General features: G+C 38.0%; 1 protein-coding gene across 4 annotated transcripts in view; it reads left to right on the forward strand.

Annotated features, from left to right (window-relative positions):
* Positions 1-800: 800 nt before the first annotated feature.
* Positions 801-22,268, forward strand: part of CD36 (CD36 molecule (CD36 blood group)) — a 38,660-nt gene continuing 17,192 nt past the window's right edge. Inside the window, exons 1-4 of one of the 4 annotated variants that reach the window (XM_068167649.1) lie at positions 801-945; positions 2,349-2,466; positions 11,439-11,675; positions 20,774-20,934. In XM_068167649.1, the coding sequence (XP_068023750.1) occupies positions 11,556-11,675; positions 20,774-20,934 (281 nt within the window). In that variant the 5' untranslated portion in view covers positions 801-945; positions 2,349-2,466; positions 11,439-11,555. Of the gene's footprint in view, positions 946-2,348; positions 2,467-7,389; positions 7,510-11,438; positions 11,676-20,773; positions 20,935-22,268 lie in introns of those variants that run through there. The other 3 variants (XM_068167665.1, XM_068167640.1, XM_068167657.1) reach the window with 3 other exon arrangements.

Here is a 22,268-nt window from a genome sequence, read left to right on the forward strand (position 1 = left end):
GCTACACACTAAGCAGTGTTCAAGACTTCTCAAAGCATAAGAAAGAGGTGAAGGATACATCCCATTTGCTTTCTAGCTGTTGTGAGGTGGAAGTAAGTTTTGGTAGTCCAGTGTGCCTACTCTGCCACTGGACATATCTGGCCTTGCATTCAGAGAAGTCTGAGGTATTCCCAGCTTTGTTTCAGATGCTACAGGTAAGTCAAGGACAAGGTTTGCTTTTCCTTACATGGCACATCTGTTTCACTGTGTATGGGTGAAGCTGTTCAATATTAATTTTAGGAGTGAGAGGAGTTTAAAGAGAGTGCTGAATGACAACTAAGCAGGGAAAAGATAATGGGCCAGAGGACTGTGGGCTTGACTGTTTTCAGGTTTCAGGAAGGGACACAAAGAAGAAAACATTACAGGATTAAGGGACCAAATTTAAATTATTGTTTATAATTAACCTTTTCAGGTAAGACTAAGTCTGTGTGCCAAAGAGAACTGATAAATCTGACTTTCAGATGCAATCAGCCTTTTTTGATTAACTGCAATAAGATTATATATCAGGACCTCCGGTGAGGGAGAAGAAGGGAAGTAGGTGAACAAAGAAAAAAGTATTATGACAGATTTTGAGGAGTACCAAAGTTAATAACAGCATACAAGAATAGAATTGATGTAAAGGTGTAAACTCGGACAGTGGCAGGGGAAAAAAAAAGAGGATAATTCAGTGGGGGAGGAGACAAAGCAGAGGAGATGCTTGATGGAGGAGTGACTGCTGAGATGATAGGGTGGAAGGTGGAAGAGATATAGAGGGAGCTGGAGGAGGGAGGAGGTTCTTGGGGAAGGAAGCAGGAGTAAAAGGAAGCAAATGCAGAAACAAAGGCAGAAGGGCAGGCTGACAACAAGCTGGAGGTTACAGCTGGGAAAGACACACAGGAAGCAATCAAGACTTTAAGAAGACCAAAGGTAGAACAACAGCATTTACATAAGAGGATAGGTCAAAAAATATCCAGACTAATGAAAATTTTAGGAGTATTTTTGCTTTCTTCCTTTACCTTGTTGCTTCATTTTCTGACTAACTTCAGAGGAGAAATTTCATAGAAAGACAGGCAGAGAGCCTTATGCCATGGATGCCTCTTGAGTTAGTATGTGTGAGATGGCTTTATAGCTGCTGTCATACTGATTCACCTCGGGGTCCTGTTAACCCTCTGGGACAGCTTTTATCTTAATTTTGAAAGGTCTTGGCAGACAGGCTGCTTGCTATAACTGTTTGGAAGGAGGTGTCTCAATCTGCTCTTTGAATAAAGAAATGAATATGCTTAAAACTTTAATATGCTACTAACTTTTAAACAGTTCATTACTGCTATGATAAAAGCATCTAGCAAATATCCTATAGGGTAAGGAAAGCAAGCAGTAGCACTGTCACTTGTCTCAGATGTTCATTTAGACAGCAAAGTTCTGAATGAAAGCCTGTGGAAATATGAACCAAAACCTGTGAAAAGCATTAGAAAGAATCCCATGAGTATGAACAGCTATATTCACAGCTGTGATCTCTCACACTGATCTGGCTCACTGCTTTGAGTAAATCGGAGTAATAAGCCCAGATCTAAAGAGATTTCTCTAGTCTGCAACGACTTACCTAGAATCTAGCCTGTTGTGAGGATTAACTGGAATTAGACTGTTTGCAAAGAATTAGTGTGAAGTGTGAAGTCAATGAAGCTTGTTCTGGACTGGCAACACAAACCTGATACATTGCCTCCATATGCTGGACTACAGCAGAGGGTAAAGAGGTCGGAAGCAGAAGCTGGTGTTGAAAGGATTTCTTAGAGCTGGTCTTTCTTGAAAAGCACAAGTATGAAAAAGAATTATCTTCGGCTCGCAAGACTTATAATTCCTTATCGCTTGAGACAGCTTAGCTACCAAGGAGTTTAAAAGGTCTGTGCAACTTTCTCTTTGTGGCTGATGGAAGATCAACTGACTCGTAGAGCACTGAGCAGTCAGGGTTGCTATAGGGTTGTCACAGCAACTTCATTTTCCTGTGAGTAAGTAGTTAACCTAGCAGGCTCTTCTGCAGCTCTCCCTTGCCCAGTGGCAAGTGTAGTGAGAGCAGCTCTCCTTCCTTAGAGGTATGTGACCCTGCTCCTGGATTAAATGTAGTTTCTCAATACACAGTTGAACATTGCATTTGTTTCTTGTGAGCGTACTATTGCATCCTGGTGCTAGCAAAATGCTCTTACTTGCTACAATTATTTAAAGCAAAGACAGATGCCATTCAGCCTCTATTTCTTCATTGTTTATTACTCTAAGAGCCCATTCACTAAAATTTAGAAAGAGGAAGTATATTGACAATCAAATTATTTCACTTACAGGTAAATGAATGTATTCATATTCTATGGAAGTCCTGAGATCAACTCAATAAATACACCATAGTAGTTTACCTGCTAGTAACCTCTGCTATTTTAACAATTCTCTTTAACAACTGATACAGTAAGTATTATATTTTTTTTTTTTTTTTTTAACTTGGCAAAAATGTCCTATTTATATGTCTAGCTTTTACTTGTCTAGTTTGGGGCATTTTTTACTGCCTTCAAATGAGATTTCAGAAGCATTACATGATTGGCACAACCAGGAAAGATTATCAGAAATGTAGAGTGGTGGGATTTTTGGTTTGTTTGTTTGTTTGTTTTTTTGGTTGGTTGGTTTTTTTTGTTTGTTTGTTTGGGGGGGGGGGGAGGTGTTGGTAGTGGTTTTTGTGTGTTGTTGTTGGGTTGTATTGTTTTTCTTTCCTTTTTTTTATTTTCTTTTTTTTTTCAGTGTAATTCTTATGTTCTGAAACTACTTTTTGTGTAACTGATAGTTACATGCATATTTCTGTAACATGGTTTCATCTGAAAGAAGACTGCCACATCTTAACATCAGAAAATTACATGATCCTAGAAGTTAAGGGTATCTATTAGCTGCCTACTTTATTCACTGCTAGAGCACAGAAATCACTGCTAGTACTTTTCTGTCTGCTCTGTTCTCTTTAGTTGTTGAAGTTTCTTAATATGCAATAATACTACACAAATTTATCCTAATTTATAAAATCAGAAATTCACAAGAGGTTTTCAGCTACTTCCAAGGTATCTCTTGTGGCAAAAGTGATATTATTTTTCAGTTTTGTGGATTTTTTTTTTTGTGTGTGTGATCTATGGTTTATATTTTCATTGGAGTAAATGTTTTCTTAAGAAAAATATGACAAAAGGAAAAGTTTTGATTTTGTCATGCACACAAAGAGTAGCTCATCAGCACCTAGAATAAAAGCATCCTTTGGTATAAGAAAAAATGTATTGTAAATTTTTTTGCATAATAAAGTATTTTAAATAAAGCCTAGCTCACCAGATTCATAGGGAAAGACTGTAAAAGGTGAAAAACTCCATGGCAGTTGGTGCACATTTTCTTAAAACTGTCTTACCCAGACTGGTAGGCAAGACCCACATGATCTGTACCTTCACTGCCAGCTGGAGGAGAAAATCTGCTCATCTGAGACTGCTTCCATAACTCCATGCTGCCATTGCTGTAGTCTCTGAGGTTTCCCCTTGAGGAAGAAAGCTTGATCAGAAAGGGCTTTGGCCTGTTTTAATTCTCCAGATGATTTTCCGTGTCATATTTTCTTCTGGTAGACATCATACATCTTGCTGCCAGAGGGCTGCATTGCCTAGCGCTATCCCAGGCACTGATTCTGTCTCCTAGATATGGGCTGGACACCTGTCCCAAGAAAAGGGGTTGGTTAAGTAAAGGTTTCTTCTTGCCTTGGCCTCATGAAAAGCAGTGATTTTTGTCTATTTTTTTTTTTTTCTGGCAGTAGACTCATGGTTTGTCTTTAATGCCTGGTGTTTGAGGCTGAACTGAAGTCCTGGGGAAGATCTGCATTTTTCTTGGACCAATGACATATCTCCAAGTCTGGAACATGTAAACTGAGAGAAAATACGTCAGTTATTTGGCAGATCTGAACTCTTGGGAAGTCACCAAAAAGTTAAACTTACATTTTCATTAATTGGAAAAATCCCCTGTACACATGTTGGTTTTAATTATTGCACAGACAAAATTATGGTGTAGCTGGTAGGCAAAAGCTAACATAAGGCCTACCCAGTCATTCATCAAAGCTACTGCTACTTCCAGGATGATTCATTAAGGTGACTATTTCTCAACCAGGTATTGCATCAGTGAAGGAGTTTTGAATTACTCCATTATCCTGTGAATTCTGAGCCAAGGATAGGAGTTTTGCAAGGAGTTGGATATATGCAAGTAGGGGCAGTATTTTTGAAATTTCTCTTGACTTTCAAAGGATGTCTGCTTTCAAAATTTTTCTCTCCTAGCATTGGAACCTCCTTTCTGTGACCTCCTTAGGTTTCAGGGAGAAATATACCTAGCATTAATAGGCTGACCTATCCCTTTAGGTAACAGTTTTTTATAGCTCTTTGCTGCTTCAGTCTCACTCAGAAGCTTAAGTTCTTATATTACAGTTTCTGTACTGGGTCCAGTTCTGTGAAGTTCCTCCCTATCTATGTTCATAACTCTCACGTGAACTCACAGGAATGGAACAATCAAAGTCTGTTCTATCCCTGCCTCTCTTAGGCCTTCCTTACCTTATTCCCCTGCTAATCTCACTTGAAAACAAATTTTAAAAGTGATTTTGAGAACTGAGAAATGCAGCAGTTTATGCACACCATAGTCAGTGATGAAGAACTCAGAACCAGCATTTGTCAGGAAAAAATGAACTGAAGTAGCGGCTAGGTTTTCCTTTCCTAAATTAAGCATTTAAGGTAGATAGGGTGAGTCTGTGTAGGTGCTCATACCTCCATTGAGAGGAGAAACCAATTAATTTTCCTTAGGCCAGATGCCTACTTTTATTTGGGTAAAGTTATTAGCAATAAATACTTGTAATTAATTTTAAACAATGAAAGGATTATTCCTATGAAACTATGTCTTTCTTTTCTTTTAGTTCCTTAGAGTTAAGATATTAGTTCTGAATTGAAATTTTAATTTGGGGGTTGCTCTGTGTCTCACTGTTTTCTCCCCTATAGCCTCTGAAGACAGAGAATACAGAAGAACCATTAAGTAATTATGGTTTCTTTTGGCTTACTTTTAGGAAATGGAAATGACTGATATCCAAAAGTTGATAGCTTCTCTCTTAGCTTCAAATCCTTTTAGCTGGTTTCTGCAGTTGAACCTGCAGTCCTAATTTCCCTGCCAAGTACTGACTGCTAAAAGAGATTTTACTTGTATAGAACAATGATAGGATATCATAAATCACAACATTGGCTGATACTCAGCATTTATATGTTGAAAACTGAGCTTCATTGCATCTTTCTTGGTGCCTTTAGTATTCCAACAAAAAGACAGCAGTAAATATTTTCTTCCCTTATGAATGTTGCATGCTGAATCCCATAACTGTGAACAGAGAAAATGAGTGTGGTAGGGAACATCTCATCGGACAGGTGTGGGCAACTGAATTGCTTCCTCTTAGAAGAGAGAAATCAGCAGTGTAGAAGGCAGTGAAGCCTAGGAGAAAAGTTGGGGAATGCAAAATAAGAGCATCTTCAGGAGAGCATCATATGTAGAGATCATCTAATCCAACCTCGCTTCCATGGGCAAGGGCAACTCTCAACTAGTCTCCCACTGCTCAAGGCCTCATCCAACCTGGGCTTAACACCCCGAGGTAGGAGGCATCCACAACCTCCCTGGACAACCTCTTCCAGGGTCCCGCCATCCTCATACTGAAGACTTCTTCCTAAGATCCAGTCTAAACCTACTCTCCCTCAGCTTCAAACCATTGCCTTTTCTCTTATTGCTAGACACCCTTATGAAAAGTCCCTCTGCAGCCTTCCTGTAGGACCCCTTCAGGTATTGGAAGGCAGCTCTAAGGTCCCCTCTGGAGTCTTCTCTAGGCTGAACAACCCCAGCTCCCTCACCCTGTCCTCATAGCAGAGGCGTTCCAGCCCATGAATCATCTTTGTGGCCCTCCTCTGGGCTTGATCCAACAGCTCTGTGTTCTTCCTATGATGGAAACACCAGAATTGGACACAGTATTCGAGGTGGAGTCTCACAAGAGCAGAGTAAAGGGGCAGGCTCTCATCTCTTGCCCTGCTGGCCACATGCCTGTTCATGTAGCTTTCACAAATATAGTTCATGGGAGCCATAATGTGAAGAACTGATTCTTTCAGCAGTTGAAGTCCATTCTTTCATTAGCAGATAGAGGGAAACAAGGTTACTCTGGTTTTTAAGGATATGAAAGTGGTTAGTCAGGGTCACCAGCTTTCTGAGGCAGCATGTCTTGTACAGGCAGCTTTCAAAGGAGAATGCTCACTCCCTCTTGTTTTCAATACAAGGAGGTAAAATCTCAAATTCATTAATCTTCATTCACATTACATTTACTTGGCAGATGTGGATTAAAAGAAAGCATCTTCATCCACAATAGTAAAAAGAACGGTGAGCAATCAGTCAAAATGCAGAGGAAATACTAAATGTGATTACCAAACCATTCAACACTATACTGTGAAAGTATTGGTTTAAGACTCTATTTTTTAAGAATATTTTATTTCTTATATATTTATAAATATAAATCACTTCCACTTGCTACTGCCAGAAGAATCTTTTAAAAGAAGACATTCATTTTATTCACCAGGGATATGAAGATATTTAATAAGAAATCTGCTCAAATGCCTGCCAAAGTGATTACTGTTAACTCCAGTTAGACACTGCTGGGATGACAATTTGGTGTACACAGATGCCAGTGTAAAAATAACTGATTTTTAGACACATTAAGAAATATATCTGGTTCATTGAACTTACAGTCAAAAAAGGAAGAGCATTCACACTTTGTGAGGAAATGTTGTAATATAATCTGTGGGAAAGAAAACCCCAAAACCCTAACAAAAAATTATTCTGACATTTCCTGATTTTATTTACTTGAAAAGATACTACCACAATGATTAAGCTGCAAAGATGTTTAGCTTGGATTTTGACAATTACTGCAATAGTAAGGCTTTATTTATTTATACAGCACAGCATGCTCTATATCAAAGAATATTTGAAAATCCTCTGTATCTTAAGGAAACTGATAGGAACTGGTTTGTCATAACTTGCAAATATGAGCAGTTTTAAAGCAAATGTCTGTTAGAGAAGTGACCAGGAGCCAAATAAGTTAAGTTACCCTTTTGTCTCCTTGACCTTTGACTCACTTGGATCAAAATCTGACAAAGATTGCAGCTGCTAAGTATATTACCACGCGATGTAGGTAGTGGCTTTTAGTCAGTCTGTAAAAATAACACACACACCCCCCACCCCCAGCACCAATGCAACTTTTTCTTCTGGCAAAAAAGGATATCGAGGGAACTGACGTCTCTTGGAATATATAAACACTCCCTCAGAGTTTAGAGGCTATGTGCTTGGTGGGGAGATTTAGCTGCTTGTCTTTTTGTAACTTGATGCAAGTCATGTGTTAAGCCCTTGTGTGTTCAGCTGAAAAGTCACTTGCCCTTATTCAAGGTGAGTCATATGATACATTTAAAATCTGAGAGTTTTCCTCAGAAATACTTTTAAAATCAGTTGACTGAAAGCTTTTGAAAATATTTATTTGTAATATGAAATAAAATGGCAGGATTTTGCAAAGCTATTTTCAGGGAACAGTGAAATTTTGCATGTATTATTAAAATGCTTCATTACTATATTAGTAATGATATTTTTTAATATTTAGTATTGTTGGCTTTCCCAATTGCATTCTGCCCTTTGATGTTTAATATTTTTGAAGCTACAGTTCTGGAGTCATGTGTCTAAGAAATGCATCTTTAAAAAGTGATACTTATTGCATTTACAATGACAGATAAAAAAACTATAATTTTAATGTATGCAAAAAAACATTCTAAGCAAAGCAGAAATAACCTCTTCCTTGCAAATGTATCTCTTAATAATTTCAGGATTTTAATCCCACCATCTGTCCTTGGAGAATCTGGAATTATATTTCAAGAAACACAATGGGTTTGGCTTGAATCTTTCAATAGGAGTTTTAAAAACTCATTCTAATTTTCACTGTACAGACTGCTTCTTCCGCATCTAGTTGCTCTCATTTGGGGCAATAAATCTGATTCTCTGTCAGTCCCTGTCACACATTGGTTAAAAATTATTATTAGAGCTGGAGAAATCATTAAGGAAAAAATGGAATTTATGTATATATATGTGTGTGTGTTAATAAGAGCATGCTATAAATTGACATATAGAGAAGTATAAGTTAAAGAGGGAAGAAAAAGTTTAATAACATTTTTGGTCTTTCCTCCAATTCAGTCACTTCTAAATTTGCATTTTTTTTTTTCTTTTGGGATCTGAATGGACCATTTCCATTGCCAATATTCTATTAAGGACATGGAAAACCACATGAAAAAGAAATGTTAAAAAGAATGGAGTGAATATTCTTATCAACCCTGTAGTCAAATCTAAGTTTAAATGATACCATAGTCTCACAGGCAATATCTAATTTTGTTATGGTACTTTCAGTTCTGCTTAAGGTAAATTGATTTTCATTTGAATATGAATTCCCAAGCACATCTGCATTCACATTGAAAATTTCCACTTCAGTCTTAATATTTTACATCAGATAGATGACAATAGCTTTCTGACTTTATGTGAAATTGAGTGTTCTGCTGTGAGTGCTCTTCATTGCAGTTGTGTAACGGATAATTTGAATTGCATAAATGGAGATATGTCTAGACTGCTATTGCATTGTGTTTGGTGGGAGAAGGGTGAATATTTTACAGTTTGCAGAAGATTGAAACTGACACAAGTTATTAGCAGTCACTTGCTTTCTAGCTGTTTATTGATAGTGCTCATGAGAGACACCTAGTCTGCCTGGCAAAATCTGTTGGAACATCTTGTAGAGACTTAGATGGAGATGTATTCCACTGGAAGGTGCATTTCTGCTGAATTTTAAGCTTCAGTATGTAAGACAAGATAAAAGGTCTAACAATATCTAAAAGCCTTCTTACAAAACTTTACAGCAAAGAGACATAATTCCCATTTTAAATTTTACAGTGTGTATTTTCACACTTAGAAGAAAAAAGAATTGCTAAATGGATACCATTAGGAGAAAAAAATTAACCTTGAAATAAACGCTTTTCAGAATTTGCTTTCCTATAGAATTTCTAATTCTCTTTAAATTTCCTACAAAGTGTAACAGCAGTCAGGTTTTCAAATCCCCACATCACTTGCTCCATGTGTTGCACAGCTGTATTACTGCATTACCAGACTGAAGATCCTGAGCTGAACATACCTACCAAGTTGATTCTGTGGCTTTCTCTTTAAAGTTCTTCAGGTCTAATGAGTTTTTAACTTGAGCTTACTTTGAATTTTGCCATTAGCCACATTATGCATCCATCCACTATATCAAAGAGCCTTTAATAACTTGGTGGTTTTTATAATCCAGTCAAGTCATCTTTCAGTTATCTTTGTGAATAGTGTAACAAGTTGCATTGAATAGTGCAACAAGTTGCATTAAAAGTTTGGGGAAGTGTTGGCTTTTTTGGTAATGTTACTCCCTCGATGAATTTCTGTTGCTGTTCTGTGAAAGGCACAAAGCAACAGAGTTGATAGAGAGGAAAGCAACTAAGGAAACTTGTGGTTTAAGTCTAATGTGCTTCCTGCAACAAAAAAGCCAGGTTAGCAGCTGTAAAGAGAACGTTCCAAGTCCCTGGTTTAGCCAAATCTGATTTATTTCTTGGTTCTTTGTATGTACAGGTAAACATCAAAGAGTAAAGTTTTGATGTGGGCATCACAAGGAATGACTTGATGACAGGTGGATGGACTGGCTGACTGTTATAGGAAAGCTATTTTTTCTGAGTTACAGATAGTCTTTTGGTCGTTCTGCTTGAAAATATCCAAGGAGAAATGACTAAAATACCAAACAAGCTCAAATGTACAGAAATAGTTTATGGCAAGGGAGCCATAAAGTGTGGCTAGTTCAAAACCAGGCAAAAGGTAGGTTTCCAATACAGATAAAAGGAGCAATCTGGGTTCAGATACAGAGAGGTAGGGCCGGGGAGGGCGCATCTTTAGCCTGCTGACCATGGTACCTTATATGTCAATGTGTTCTGTAGGAGTCCTTTTTTTAAAGAAACATGTGCTTTCCTAGACTTGTTTTACTATTTACTAACCCATGAAGACTTCCTAACCTATTAATCCTCATGAACAAACTGGGAATTCAGGTTGAGTTGCTCTTCTGCTCCATGTTTGTTTTCCTTGGCTCTCTGTGTTTGTCCCTGAATGTGTAATTAATTCTGCAGTTAATAACTGCTTTAAAATTGATCTAGTGATGATTACAAAATGTTTACAAACAGGAATTGGTAAGAATAAGAAGTCTACATACAGTGACATCAATAATAGAAATCAGCAGATTTTTTATTACTTTGAGGTCTAAAGAAAATATCAAACTTGCACATTCTGTGGATATGATTAACTCCTGAGCAACAATAAATTGCAAATAATGCAGGCTTTGGTCTCAGTTAGTCATAAACAGGAAATAGGAAAAATAACACTGGGAGCTTTTATTTCATGGTATCTCCTAGCACTGGTATCATTCTGATTTTCTTTACAACACCAGATCTTAAGATACATTAGCATTTGTTACCAGCAACTGTTATTTCCCAATGAGAATATGCAGACATGTTTTTCTTTTTCTATGTCTGAATGGTCTTGAAAAAATAACGTGTTACATCTTTCAAAGATCAAAATCTAGACTCACTTTAGAAAGTCTGCCTTTCCGTAAGACAATTGAGATTGATGAAACTAGGTGATGGTAAGGATGCAGCTCTAAAATCCAGTCACGCCTTTTTTTCATCAAGTTCTGAAACAAAATTTTATCACATCAATAATAAACTGTGGACTGACAGAGATCTGGGAAAACAATCTTCTTGTAGATGCCTTGCAATAGAGGCTCCATCCTGTCAAGGTGCTGATGGGCCTTGAGGGTCTTGTTGAGGACTTTCTACTGGCATACTGCAGAAACAGCCTGGTTAGACCACACCAGTGGTGTAAAGTTCAGGTTTTCCTGAAGTGGGAGCCATAGGCATTGCAGGCTGTGGCAAAAGCAGAGTCTATAGACTTGTCCTTTGACACAGAGAAATTTTAGAGAGTATTTTGCTTAGGCAAAGCCTCAGCTGAATAATCATTATGTCAATTTGTCACAGTGCAACAGAGCCAACCCCCTCCCTTACCCTCCCCCCCCCCCCCCCCCCAACCCCAAACCACAAACAAATAATGAAAGAACTTATCAGTCTCTTTTAAAGAATTGGAATAATGATAATGTTATGTAACTAGCTTCCCATTTTTGGCACTGGTTTTGACTTGCTATCTTCCTACCGGTTTCACCTAATGTACTTTGTACTTTGAGCTTCGGGATATGATTTTTGTTCACTCTCTCTTTATATTAGCAGCTTCTCTCAGGAAGATAAGTTAGTCCGTTGGGACCAAGAAGTGAGAGGAACCTGTCAAGACTTCCAGTAGGGATACTTTTACATTCTCTGCCTACTCCCTGACAAAGGACAGGAATGGGTTGTAACAGAAACTGTGGGCTCCTCAGTGGGGCCATCATCGGTGCTGTACTGGCTATCTTTGGAGGAGTTCTGATACCAGTTGGAGACCACATTATAGGCAAAGCTATAAAAAAGGTAATTTTTAATTATTTTTATTTTTCCACAGCTTGTGTTATTTGCGGCTATTGACTAATCATTATTTCCAAGTCTTGTGTTCTGTTTCTACTTTTTTTTTCCCTTTTCTTTTCATTTTTTAATATGCAATCCGAACTTCTCTGGCAATAGATGCTGAAGAAATATTTATTTAATATATTAATTATATTGCTGTGTTTACTTGCTTACTCTCATTCTTCACATGAGAAACCAAAATATTGTTTTCAAGATGTTGTCATTAATGTACTTTAGAAGCAAATATTTTTCCTTATTATTTTATTTATGACTATTTATCATTTCTTTATTTTTTCCCCATTATGATCCACATAGTTATCTTCCTGCACTTTTTTTTTTCTTATTTTGCTAGTCACTCCATGCATTTAAATAATATAAACAAACTTCTAATGCAGGAGCTTGTGCTAATTCTAGATTTGCGTGCATTCAGCTCACATTTTGTTGCTGTATAATCTGAGTCAGCGTGTTCCACAAGACTACAGGATCTGATCATATACATCTCCTTGACTCAAGGAATGTGCAAAATAATAGACCTGAACAGTTTTTTTTCCCCTCTTTCTTTAATTTGGTTTGGTTTGGGTTTTGTCAGTTTTTGGTGGTGGTGGTGGTTGTGTTTTTATTAGTTTTTGTTTAGGTTTGAGTGTGTGTGTGGGGTTGTTCTGTTTTTTAAATAATAGTTTATTTCCTTAAAATCTAGGATTTTTTTATTTATAGAAAAAATAAAAAATAACATTTTAGAGCTTTGGTGAAATGGATGTAAAGGTGAGGGACTAAATCACGGAATAAACTAGAGTGAAAGGCTGCGGAAGCTCCAGAGTGTCCACCATGGAGACATGGATCCTACTTGGGGTCACTGCAGCCAAGGTTGACTCTGCAGTTAAAAATCTAGAGGCCTTAAGGTCTTTGGCTGATGGTTAGTTGTACTGATGGTGTACTGTAGCACTGAAGACTGCTACAGAGAAGTCAGTTGTGGAGGTGGATATACGAAATGTTAGGAATTGTTCAACTGTTCATTGAGGTTTTGCCTAACGTCACTTGTAACCGAACAAAATTGGCTTCCACACAACATTTTAATTTGGTCAGCTATTTTGTATTGTATTTTTTCAGGAGATTTTCAAATTTTATTGAGAAGTAAAAGGTAATTATCACTAGATAATCTCTCACCCACCTTGAAACATTTTAAAAGAGAATAATACTCTATATTGGCAAATAATTTTAACTGATTGACATACTGAAAAAATAGCAGGTTTGTTAGAAAGCACAATGATTTAAAACCCTGTATGTCCTTGCATTAACTATTTAACTGGAGTTAATCCAGAGTGTTGTCACCTTGAAGTATTTTTTCAAAGCAAATTACATATATTAGCAATGGTACATTAACTTATAATAATGAACCAGTTATACAACATGATTTGCAAATATCTACATATGAAATAGTAATTGCATGAGTAGTTCTTAGTGGTAAAGTAGTAGACTGAGTAATATTCAACCTCTTTATAATTTTCTGCTTTGTGATCTTGTTTCATGTTGGTACCTATTTTCAGGTAGCTTTTCTAATGTCTATAAAAAGGAAAGTTCATACCAGTATTCAAACAAAACATAAAAGACTAAATTTGTAGAGTCTGTGTTTGTCCAAGTAAATGGATACTTTTCATTTTCTCCTAAGCACAAGTCATGATATGATTATTTTTTTCCTATTTATCATACTGACTATTTAGTGAGACCATGAAAATCTAAGTCAATTCCTTCTCAGAAAAGGTACACCAAGATGCAATAGCTGAAATGTGTTGTCAGTTCAGCAGACACTCAAGAAGTACTTAAATCTAACTAATTCTGATTTACCTGTGTTAATGAAAGGGCTAAGGGAAAAAAAAAAAAGTTATTAACTGCAGCTGTATTTAAAATAAATGTATAGCTGATTGCAGAGGAAGCAGAACTGTTGAGCAGAGCATACTGAAAATACATTTTTTTTTCCCCATGAAATCCTTCACTTTTGAAAATGTAATTTCTTTAAGAAAGAATTTCATTGAAACAGATCCAGTCCAATGAAGTTTTATTTGCAATTTCTCAAGAAAAGAGACTCTAGTACAGGAGGAAACCTAATCAGCAAGATGTTCCCTCAGATATGGCCTGCAAGCATTTCTGTTTCCATTGGAAGTCATATAAGGCTGAACTTGGATCCTGAACTTGAATCCTGATCCACTGGGTGAAAACAAATGTCAAAATTATGTATTTTTAATAAAAGGGAAAAAACATTTCAAAAGCAAAATCATGCCTGGAATTCTATCCATCCAAAGCTCAAAAAAGACAGCTGATTGTTTTTCTGCCTATCCTATCTCAGAGTAAATCCAAGTTCTTTGAACGAATTGACAGCAGCACAGTAAGACCAATTTTATGTTTCTAGGGGAAATGAATTTTGCTGTAAAATGTCATTGCTGGATTAGAGATACAAATGTGGGTGTTTTTCCTCCAAAATAGAATTTTTTTTCTAATGTTCTAGAAGAGTTCATACTATAACAAGAGAAATCATCATAAATTCACTTGTGATTTGACTAAATTTTGATAACATTATTATCAAGTTACTCTCAAGCAGGTCCTGTTGAGCTTCTTAGCACGTCCCAATAAATATGGACAACTTTAGTTTCAAAAATCAGTAGCAGAGAGCACCTGAGCATGATTCTTCCTTAAGCACACATCTTTGCAGTTTACCAAACCCTACCAGCCTCATTTATCTTTTATTGCATTTATTGAGGGATTAACCTGAGTAAACACTGAAGCACGTATCTTGCTGGAAGGCATTCTGTTGTCGCAGCAAAAAGAAAGTGCACATAGACAGTGTCTATCTCAGATGCCCTGACAGGTATTCTGTTATCTCCTAGCAGGAAGGAGCTGTTCTTCACGAGTGAACAGTTCATGGGTCCACAGCCCAAAGTCCATTGACTATGCAATGCCAAGATGTTACCTCTTCATGGGTTCCAGTTTATTGACATACTTCATACTTTGTTTCAGCACAAAACAAGTTGCCATCTTCTCTCACCCTAGACTGCTCTACTTGTGTATGAGATCTTTTTGAGATAACCTGTCTCCAGCAGGTTTCAAAAATTTCAACATTACATATGTTTTCTGAAGGTTTTTTAGAGGCATTTTAAAGCATAGAGTCCTAGAATAGCTCAGGTTGGAAAGGACCTTAGAGATCATCTACTCCAATCCCCCTGCTATTGGCAGGGATGCCTCTCAACTAGACTCAGCTGACTCAAGCCCTCATCCAACCTGGCCTTGAACACCCTCAGGGAGGAAACATCCACAACCTCCCTGGGCAGCCTATTCCAGAGTCTCACCACCCTCATACTGAAGAACTTCTTCCAAAGATCCAGTCTAAATCTGCTCTGCCTCAGCTTCAAACCCCTTGTCCCTTATGAAGGTCTCTCTTCAGCCTTCCTGTAGGATCCCTTCAGGTATTGGAAGGCAGCTCTAAGGTGCCCCCGGGGTCTTCTTTTCTCTGGGCTGAACAATCCCATCTCCCTCAGCCTTTCCTCATAGCAGAGGGCTTCCCTTAAAGAGCTGACTCAGAATGACACCACCAGCAGCATCTTATCAAGGACCCACTGAATGAGATTAGTACTAAGCTATTTCAATTCTGATGCTGTTCAGGGAGAGGGGATATACCCCTTAAAAGGTGACTTTGATTTGAACATGAAAGGGCAAAATTCCTAGTTTCCTCATACACTGAATCTATCTAGGGAGAGATCCATTTCCATTAAGGTCTTAGCAGGTTACAAAACTGTCCTTTATAAATCAGGAGTGAAATATGAAAGTTTTGGAGCTCTTTACAAAAGCAGTCTTTTGGTTTGGGCCATAAATATGTAGCTTTTTAACTAAGTAGATGACCTTTGGAGGCCCCTTCCAACCCAAGCTATTCTATACTTATTTGATTCTATGACTCCAGGTATTTCAGTTACATCATTATTATTAAATATTATTGTGTCCAGGATTAATAAAAAATAACCAAAAGGCAAGGAGAATTCAAAACAAATCAGAAAGTGGCATCTGATATTGTTGGAAGATCATATTTTGACATGACTTAACTACTACTTCTTACCTCTCCTTCCCTTAAAACAATATTATTTATTGAAGCAAAATTCCTATTTGATAATTATTTTTTTCCTGCTCATCTCTTCTTTTTCCACCTAGGTCCAACCATTCCACCTCACAGGTATCTAATTTATTTGCCAGAAAATTCTTTATCACTAGTTCTTGTAAGAGCTTTTGCTTTATACCTGGCTATGTGCTCTCAGGAAGTTATCAGAAACCACATAAATTATATTTAATATATTTAATTAGTGAGGAATTGATAACACAGAATGATGTATGATTTGCCACAGTAATTTGGTGCTACACTCTTTCTGTAGAGCCCTTGGGGTTAGTTTCTGCTATTTTTGGAAATAAAGCTATCAATTTTAGGTGTTATTATGTTTAGCCACCTGTCTCTCTACATATCTGTTGTATATGTTTGGCCAGATTATACCTCCTCAGCTACTAGAGGCAAAAGAAACACTTCTAATTTAAAATTATGTTTGTAGCATTCATATGCTACTTTGTCTAAATTAATGAAGCTAAAGCAATTGCTCAGCAGAACATAAATGGTTTAATTGCATATATTGGTTTCCATATTTTTTATGATCAAGGACTGAAAAATGACTAAAAATTTTGATCCAAAAAAGGCTGACTCGAAATATTAATAATAAGCTAACAATTGTCACTTAAAAGGTAATAAATGGCTGTTTGTGCTTTCAGCAGCACAGTGGAGGAAGATTATTTGTTTTCCAGAACTTAACTTACTCAGTTTTATAGAAAAATATTGTTTGTTTCCTCCAGTTTACATATGCAGCCAAACACAGAAATTAGTAAGAGTTTGTTGCAGCCAAAAGTATTCCTGGCATCTCTCACTTCCCAGCAAATGGCATCTCTTGTCCATCTGGACAGATCCTTTTTGTTTTTATTTGGTTTTTTTTTTTTTTTAAGACAGCAACTTTGTCTTACATTTTATGTTTCTTTGTCATGGTTGAATTTAGCTTAAAGCAACAAAACACAGCAAGCTCCTATTGCTGACAGCTCAACGTTTCTTGAATTCATGTATTGCCAGTCGAGCCATCACAAGCTGGACAAAAACTGTGTCAGAAACAAAAGTGATTAAAGTTCCCGTTGATTTCACTTCAGTTTGGCAGAGTTAGGTCATGACATGAACTCAGATATGTGGCAATCACATATTGTAGAGCTACTTTTGCTAACAGTTAACTCTTGCATGAGTCTTTCACATTAGTAGTCTCCCAAATTACACTATCTTTCATAATTTCACAAATTTTGGGCTTTGTTGCTAGGGGAATATACAAGTGACCAGTCATAGAGAGGTGCAATATTTAGGGCTGGCCTCACCAGTGATCAGACAGTGAAAATTCAAGGATTTGCTGGTGTGAGGATATGAGTTTTATTAACTGAAGACATGAATAAAGACAGAGTTTTAGATTTTCCTCCACGTTAAGCTGCTATTTGCACTCTTGAAGCATGTGACACAGAATTATACACTCCTCCTTTATGGGAGAAATGTTAATAACAATAATGGCTGAATGCCACCAAAAATAATGGTTTTGGTCCCTTCCTCCCCCTCCCTCCTTTGTCCTGCTGCTTCCCTTGTTTTAACTCTTGTTGTCATCTGATCCTTCCCCCTGCCCACACTGCTGAGCCAAGTAGCTCACTGGTAAAAAGGTAACCCAGCTATAAAAAAAAAAACCATCCTCCTCTACTCTGGCAGGAAGAAACCTCTGCCTGAGGAATGAGAGCTGGCAGAAAGGGAGGGAGAGACATGTGGCTCAGGTACCAGGAGCTGCAGGAGCCAGCTTGACCCTTTGGATGCAGCACTGTCATGCTGGATCAGCTGTCCCCTTGAAGCCAAGAGTGTTCACGGTGGCATTAGCATGGAGTAAATGGTAGGCTGCAAATCCACGGAGTAGTCCCAGGGACACCTTCATGCAAGGCCCAAAGTAGTTTTTCTCTGTTGACATTTACTGTGATATGGACATAGTAGTTATTCTTGCATGAAAAATATAGCAGAGCCATGCCATCTCTTCAGGTGGACAGCAACTTTGTTCTAGATTGTTAAGAAAGTACCTGGTATGGTAGAGTACAATAAGGGCCAGTAAAGAAAGCACATTAAAAGGCTTGTCACAGCCTACAGTCTCAATTTCTGTGGGAAGGTGAGGTGGCCTCGCTGTACTAAAAAGCTGGTATAAAGTCCTGCACCCTCAGCTTTCCCTGAAAAATGAGAGGACTACAGCAAATATCCATCCTATGGTAAAAATAAAATCCTTTACATGGAGAAAGCTGTGAGGAAGCATGTTCCTTATATTCTTCCAAGTGAACACAAAGTCCTAATATATGATCATTGCAGAAAATGTTTTTCAGTGTCTAAAATACCTAAAGCTGGAGGCAGGCTGAGGACTATTTCCATCTCTCCTCCCATCCTGGAGATACATCTTATGGCTCAGGTACTCTGAGAAAACTTCAGGAGCAGGGGAGTGAGCATATTATTCTCTGCTGATTTAATCCCTAGCAAACGGTGATAAGGGGATGGAGGGATGGATGGAGGGGAAAACTTCTTTTAAGAAGTAATTAACACTAGTTCAAAATTTTTTCTCACAAAGTTGAAACTTCTCTGTTCACCTCTGTATCTGTGCTCTGTTGTGAGAGCTTAGTTTGTCCTCTTGACCATAAAGCTGTCAGGAATCCTTAACTACTTCCCTAGCCCAGCTACACAGAAACAGAAGGTTGAATGTTGGCGCCTGTCCCTGTTGCAGGACTCAGCTGAGTACAGATCACAGACTGGCTGAGCAGAGTTGCACCTTTCTATCAGCCTGCTAGTCTCAGAGTCTTTGAGCAATTCTCTGTGGAAACTGAAAAGGTGATTTCCAATCCATGTAAGTTTTTCTCTCTTCATGATGAAGATGGGGTCTGTCCATGTTGTACCACAGCTGTGATAGCGTCTTTGGCCTCTTGTGGTTAGCAGAACTAAGGTGAAGATAATTTTATCTGTTGAATCTGAGTGAAAGACCTCGAGCTGATAACACATTTGCTGCAGCATTTCCTGCTCTCACACAAACACACATGAATTATAGCAGCAAACCCTATGCTTTACACCTCCAGCAAGACATGTGGAATTCTACCATACAAAGAGGCTTTCCACAGACAAAGCCCTGACTGGTTTATGAATTCTTCAAGACATGGGTTTGGTGGTTTTTTTTCACAGTATCACAGTATAACTAAGGTTGGAAGGGACCTCGAGGATCATCGAGTCCAACCTATCACCACAGACCTCATGACTAGACCATGGCACCAAGTGCCACGTCCAATCCCCTCTTGAACGCCTCCAGGGACGGGGACTCCACCACCTCCCTGGGCAGCCCATTCCAATGACAAACGACTCGCTCAGTGAAGAACTTTCTCCTCACCTCAAATCTAAACCTCCCCTGGTGCAGCTTTTCATTGGTTGTGGGCTTTGTTTTGTGTTTGTTTGGTTTTGTTGTTGTTTGTTTTGTTTGTTTGTTTGTGGATCTTTTTGTGGGGTTATTTTTTTGTTTGATGGGGTGGGGTTTTTTGTTCTTTTGTTTCATTTTGATTTTGTGTTGTTTGCTAAGCAAACTCCAGAGGTGGAAACTTAAGCTAGAAAGAAAATCTATCAATTTGTGATTTAAAATGACTTTTCTCGCTATCTGGAGGGATTCCAGCCTTTCAGTTCCTGAGGGGACTCTATGAGGTGTGCAGATAAACTAATGAATATCTCACAACTCTGAAAAAACAATTATGTGTTGGAGTCACACTGGCTGGATTTTTCATTCTATGGAAAAACTTCTCAAAATTTTTACCACCAAGAGGAAAAACTACATTATTCCAGGGGTATGGGAAAATACATAGAAAGAGGTCTGATGTATGCCAGCTAAATCAGACATTTCCCTGACAATACAGGAAACATGCTGTCAAACTCTCCTCAGTATACAGTCTCAAGAACTGAATTCACATTTACTGTACTATAGCTGAGTACCACAGACATAAAGCTGTTGGCTGTTCTAGTGTGATTCCTGTGGTCCTGTCTTCACAGAATCACAAAAAACATCCAGTTGGAAGAGACCTCAAAGATCATTGAGTCCAACCTTGGATCCAGTTTAGGGTCAATCCTAAACCATGTCCCTAAGTGCCAGGTCCACATGCTACTTAAACACCTCCAGGGGCAGTGACTCCGCCACTGCCCTGGGCAGACCATTCCAGTGTTTGAGACCCCTCTCTGTGAAGAAATATTTCCGAGGCTGGACCTCTCCTTGCTCCAAACTCCTTTCAGGTAGTTGTAAAGAGCAATGAGGTCTCCCCTCAGCCTCCTCTTCTCCAGACTGAACCACCACAGCTCCCTCGGACCCTCCTCATTGCCATGTGCTCCAGGCCCTTCACCAGCCTCGTTGCCCTTCTCTGGACACATTCCAGCCTCTCAGTGTCCTTCTTCCCCTTATATCGAAGTCAGGCAAAAACACCCAGCCCTTCAGGAACTCAGTTTGCTTTCTCTGGTTGCAAAATTACTTGTTGCTTGAGTAATGCTCACATTTAACCCTTCTTTCCTTCCCTTTCAAATGTATGAAAAGTAGCTCAGCAATTTAAAAAAACTGCTTGGTATCATTTAGCCTTTCAAAGATTTTCTTTTTACAATTCATCAGTGGATTTCACAAATATTTTGTAACATAGTCGGCACCTGACTGCAACAGTAGCAAAATTTTGTTATTGGCTATAGTGACAGCTTTGTGGGCTCTTATTTTAGCACTCTTGAGTGCAGGCACGTCAGGCTGCTTTCAAATGCTGACCAAAATTGCCTGCTGCATGCCTCATACTGATGATAAGATTGCCTTTGGTTGTTGTGGTTTTGTTTGCTTGTTTTTTAGAAATCTCCTATAATCACCTGGAACGTCAATGCAGCTTGTCACTGATTTTTTTTGTGTGGTTAATTTGAGCTTTGGTTTTTGTCCTTTTAGCAAGCTGTCATTGTAAACGGTACCACTGCTTATGAAAATTGGGTTGTGCCAGGAAGTTCGGTTTACAGACAGTTTTGGATTTTCAATGTGCAAAATCCTTCAGATGTATTAGACAGAGGAGCACGTCCAAAGCTTGAACAAAGAGGGCCTTACACATACAGGTAAGCAAAGCCCCCTGAATCTGTGATGTGTCACATCAGAAGTTTTGTTTAAGTCAGAGAAGGTTCTGCTGAGTTAAGATCTAGTTTTGAAATTCCAGTTTTATATTTTAGTCAGAATTGACCAAAAATAAATATAAAAATAAAAATAAATAATAATTAAAAAAAAAGCCTAAATTGCAGCTACACACAGTAATCACAAAGACTTTCTGTACTGAGTCTCATGTTGGAAAAACAGCTCTAGATATAGGGAATGTGGCATAAAGATGTTTGCTCTTGTGAAAAATGATTGCTCAGTAGCTGTGTTTCCCACCAGTTGACACAGAGGTATGGTTGCATTTTTTGCTGTTCAGTTTCTGCCAGCATTTTGCATAGAAGAAAGTATGCCAGGTGCCCTAAACCCAAGATTTTATCATCCATGTATCACTCATATTTGTTTTAATAATATGTTTGGGGATGTTTGGTTCCTTTATGGCTTCTTTTTAATCTATAGTTTTTCCTTTTTCATTTTTTTCCCTTTGAATTTCCTTGTTCATTTTTTGTTTGAAAAGCCGCCTTTTTAGATGAGTATACTAGTTAGAGCACAGGTGCAGCTGTCCATTCCCATTCAGGGAAGCTTTTAGTTATTTGTGCAATGTTAAATGTGATATTGACATAGGACATATTTCTCATAGAAATAGAGAACTCTTGGTTTGTAGAGTACTTGAAACGTACTTGGAAGTCACAGGAATATGATGTCTGTTGAATGGTTCCTCAGCAGAGAGATCAGCAAGAGGATGGGGATTTGAAGAGTTGAGCTGAAGCCAAAATGCAACAGCTCACAGATTGTGCCTTAGTGATCTGCTGATAAGGCATTTATGGGAGGCTTGTGAGGATCTCAGTGGAGATGAAAGACTGCTTGTAAATCTCCACAGGTGTACAAAGTGCTATCAAAGTGACGCCTACTATGGATTTAACCTGTAATTCGTTTTGTTGTATCACAGGCCTATCAAATCAAAATGTAAAAGTATTTATTAACCACTCCAATTCATCTCCTTCTAATTGCATTCAATCGTGAGAAAGCTTAGGGGGAAAAAAATGACAAAATATAATTAAAACAAAATGTAAAAAGATACAAATTCCATTACTGGAATAAAAATATAAAAGAATTCTTCTTTTTCATATTAGTATCAAGGACAAAAATCCATAATTAACTAAGGAAATATTTTCAAATGAAAAATCTTCTACAAAAAAAAATGTATTATATTCACATGAAAATTCAGAATCCTCTCAGTGGTTATAAAATGTTCAGCATTCCAATTCTGGTGTCCCCATCATAAGAAGGGCACAGAGCTGCT

Source organism: Melanerpes formicivorus, unplaced genomic scaffold (genome assembly GCF_026170545.1).
Source record: "Melanerpes formicivorus ecotype bairdi unplaced genomic scaffold, bMelFor1.0.p_v2 SCAF_3, whole genome shotgun sequence".
Lineage (NCBI taxonomy): Eukaryota > Metazoa > Chordata > Aves > Piciformes > Picidae > Melanerpes > Melanerpes formicivorus.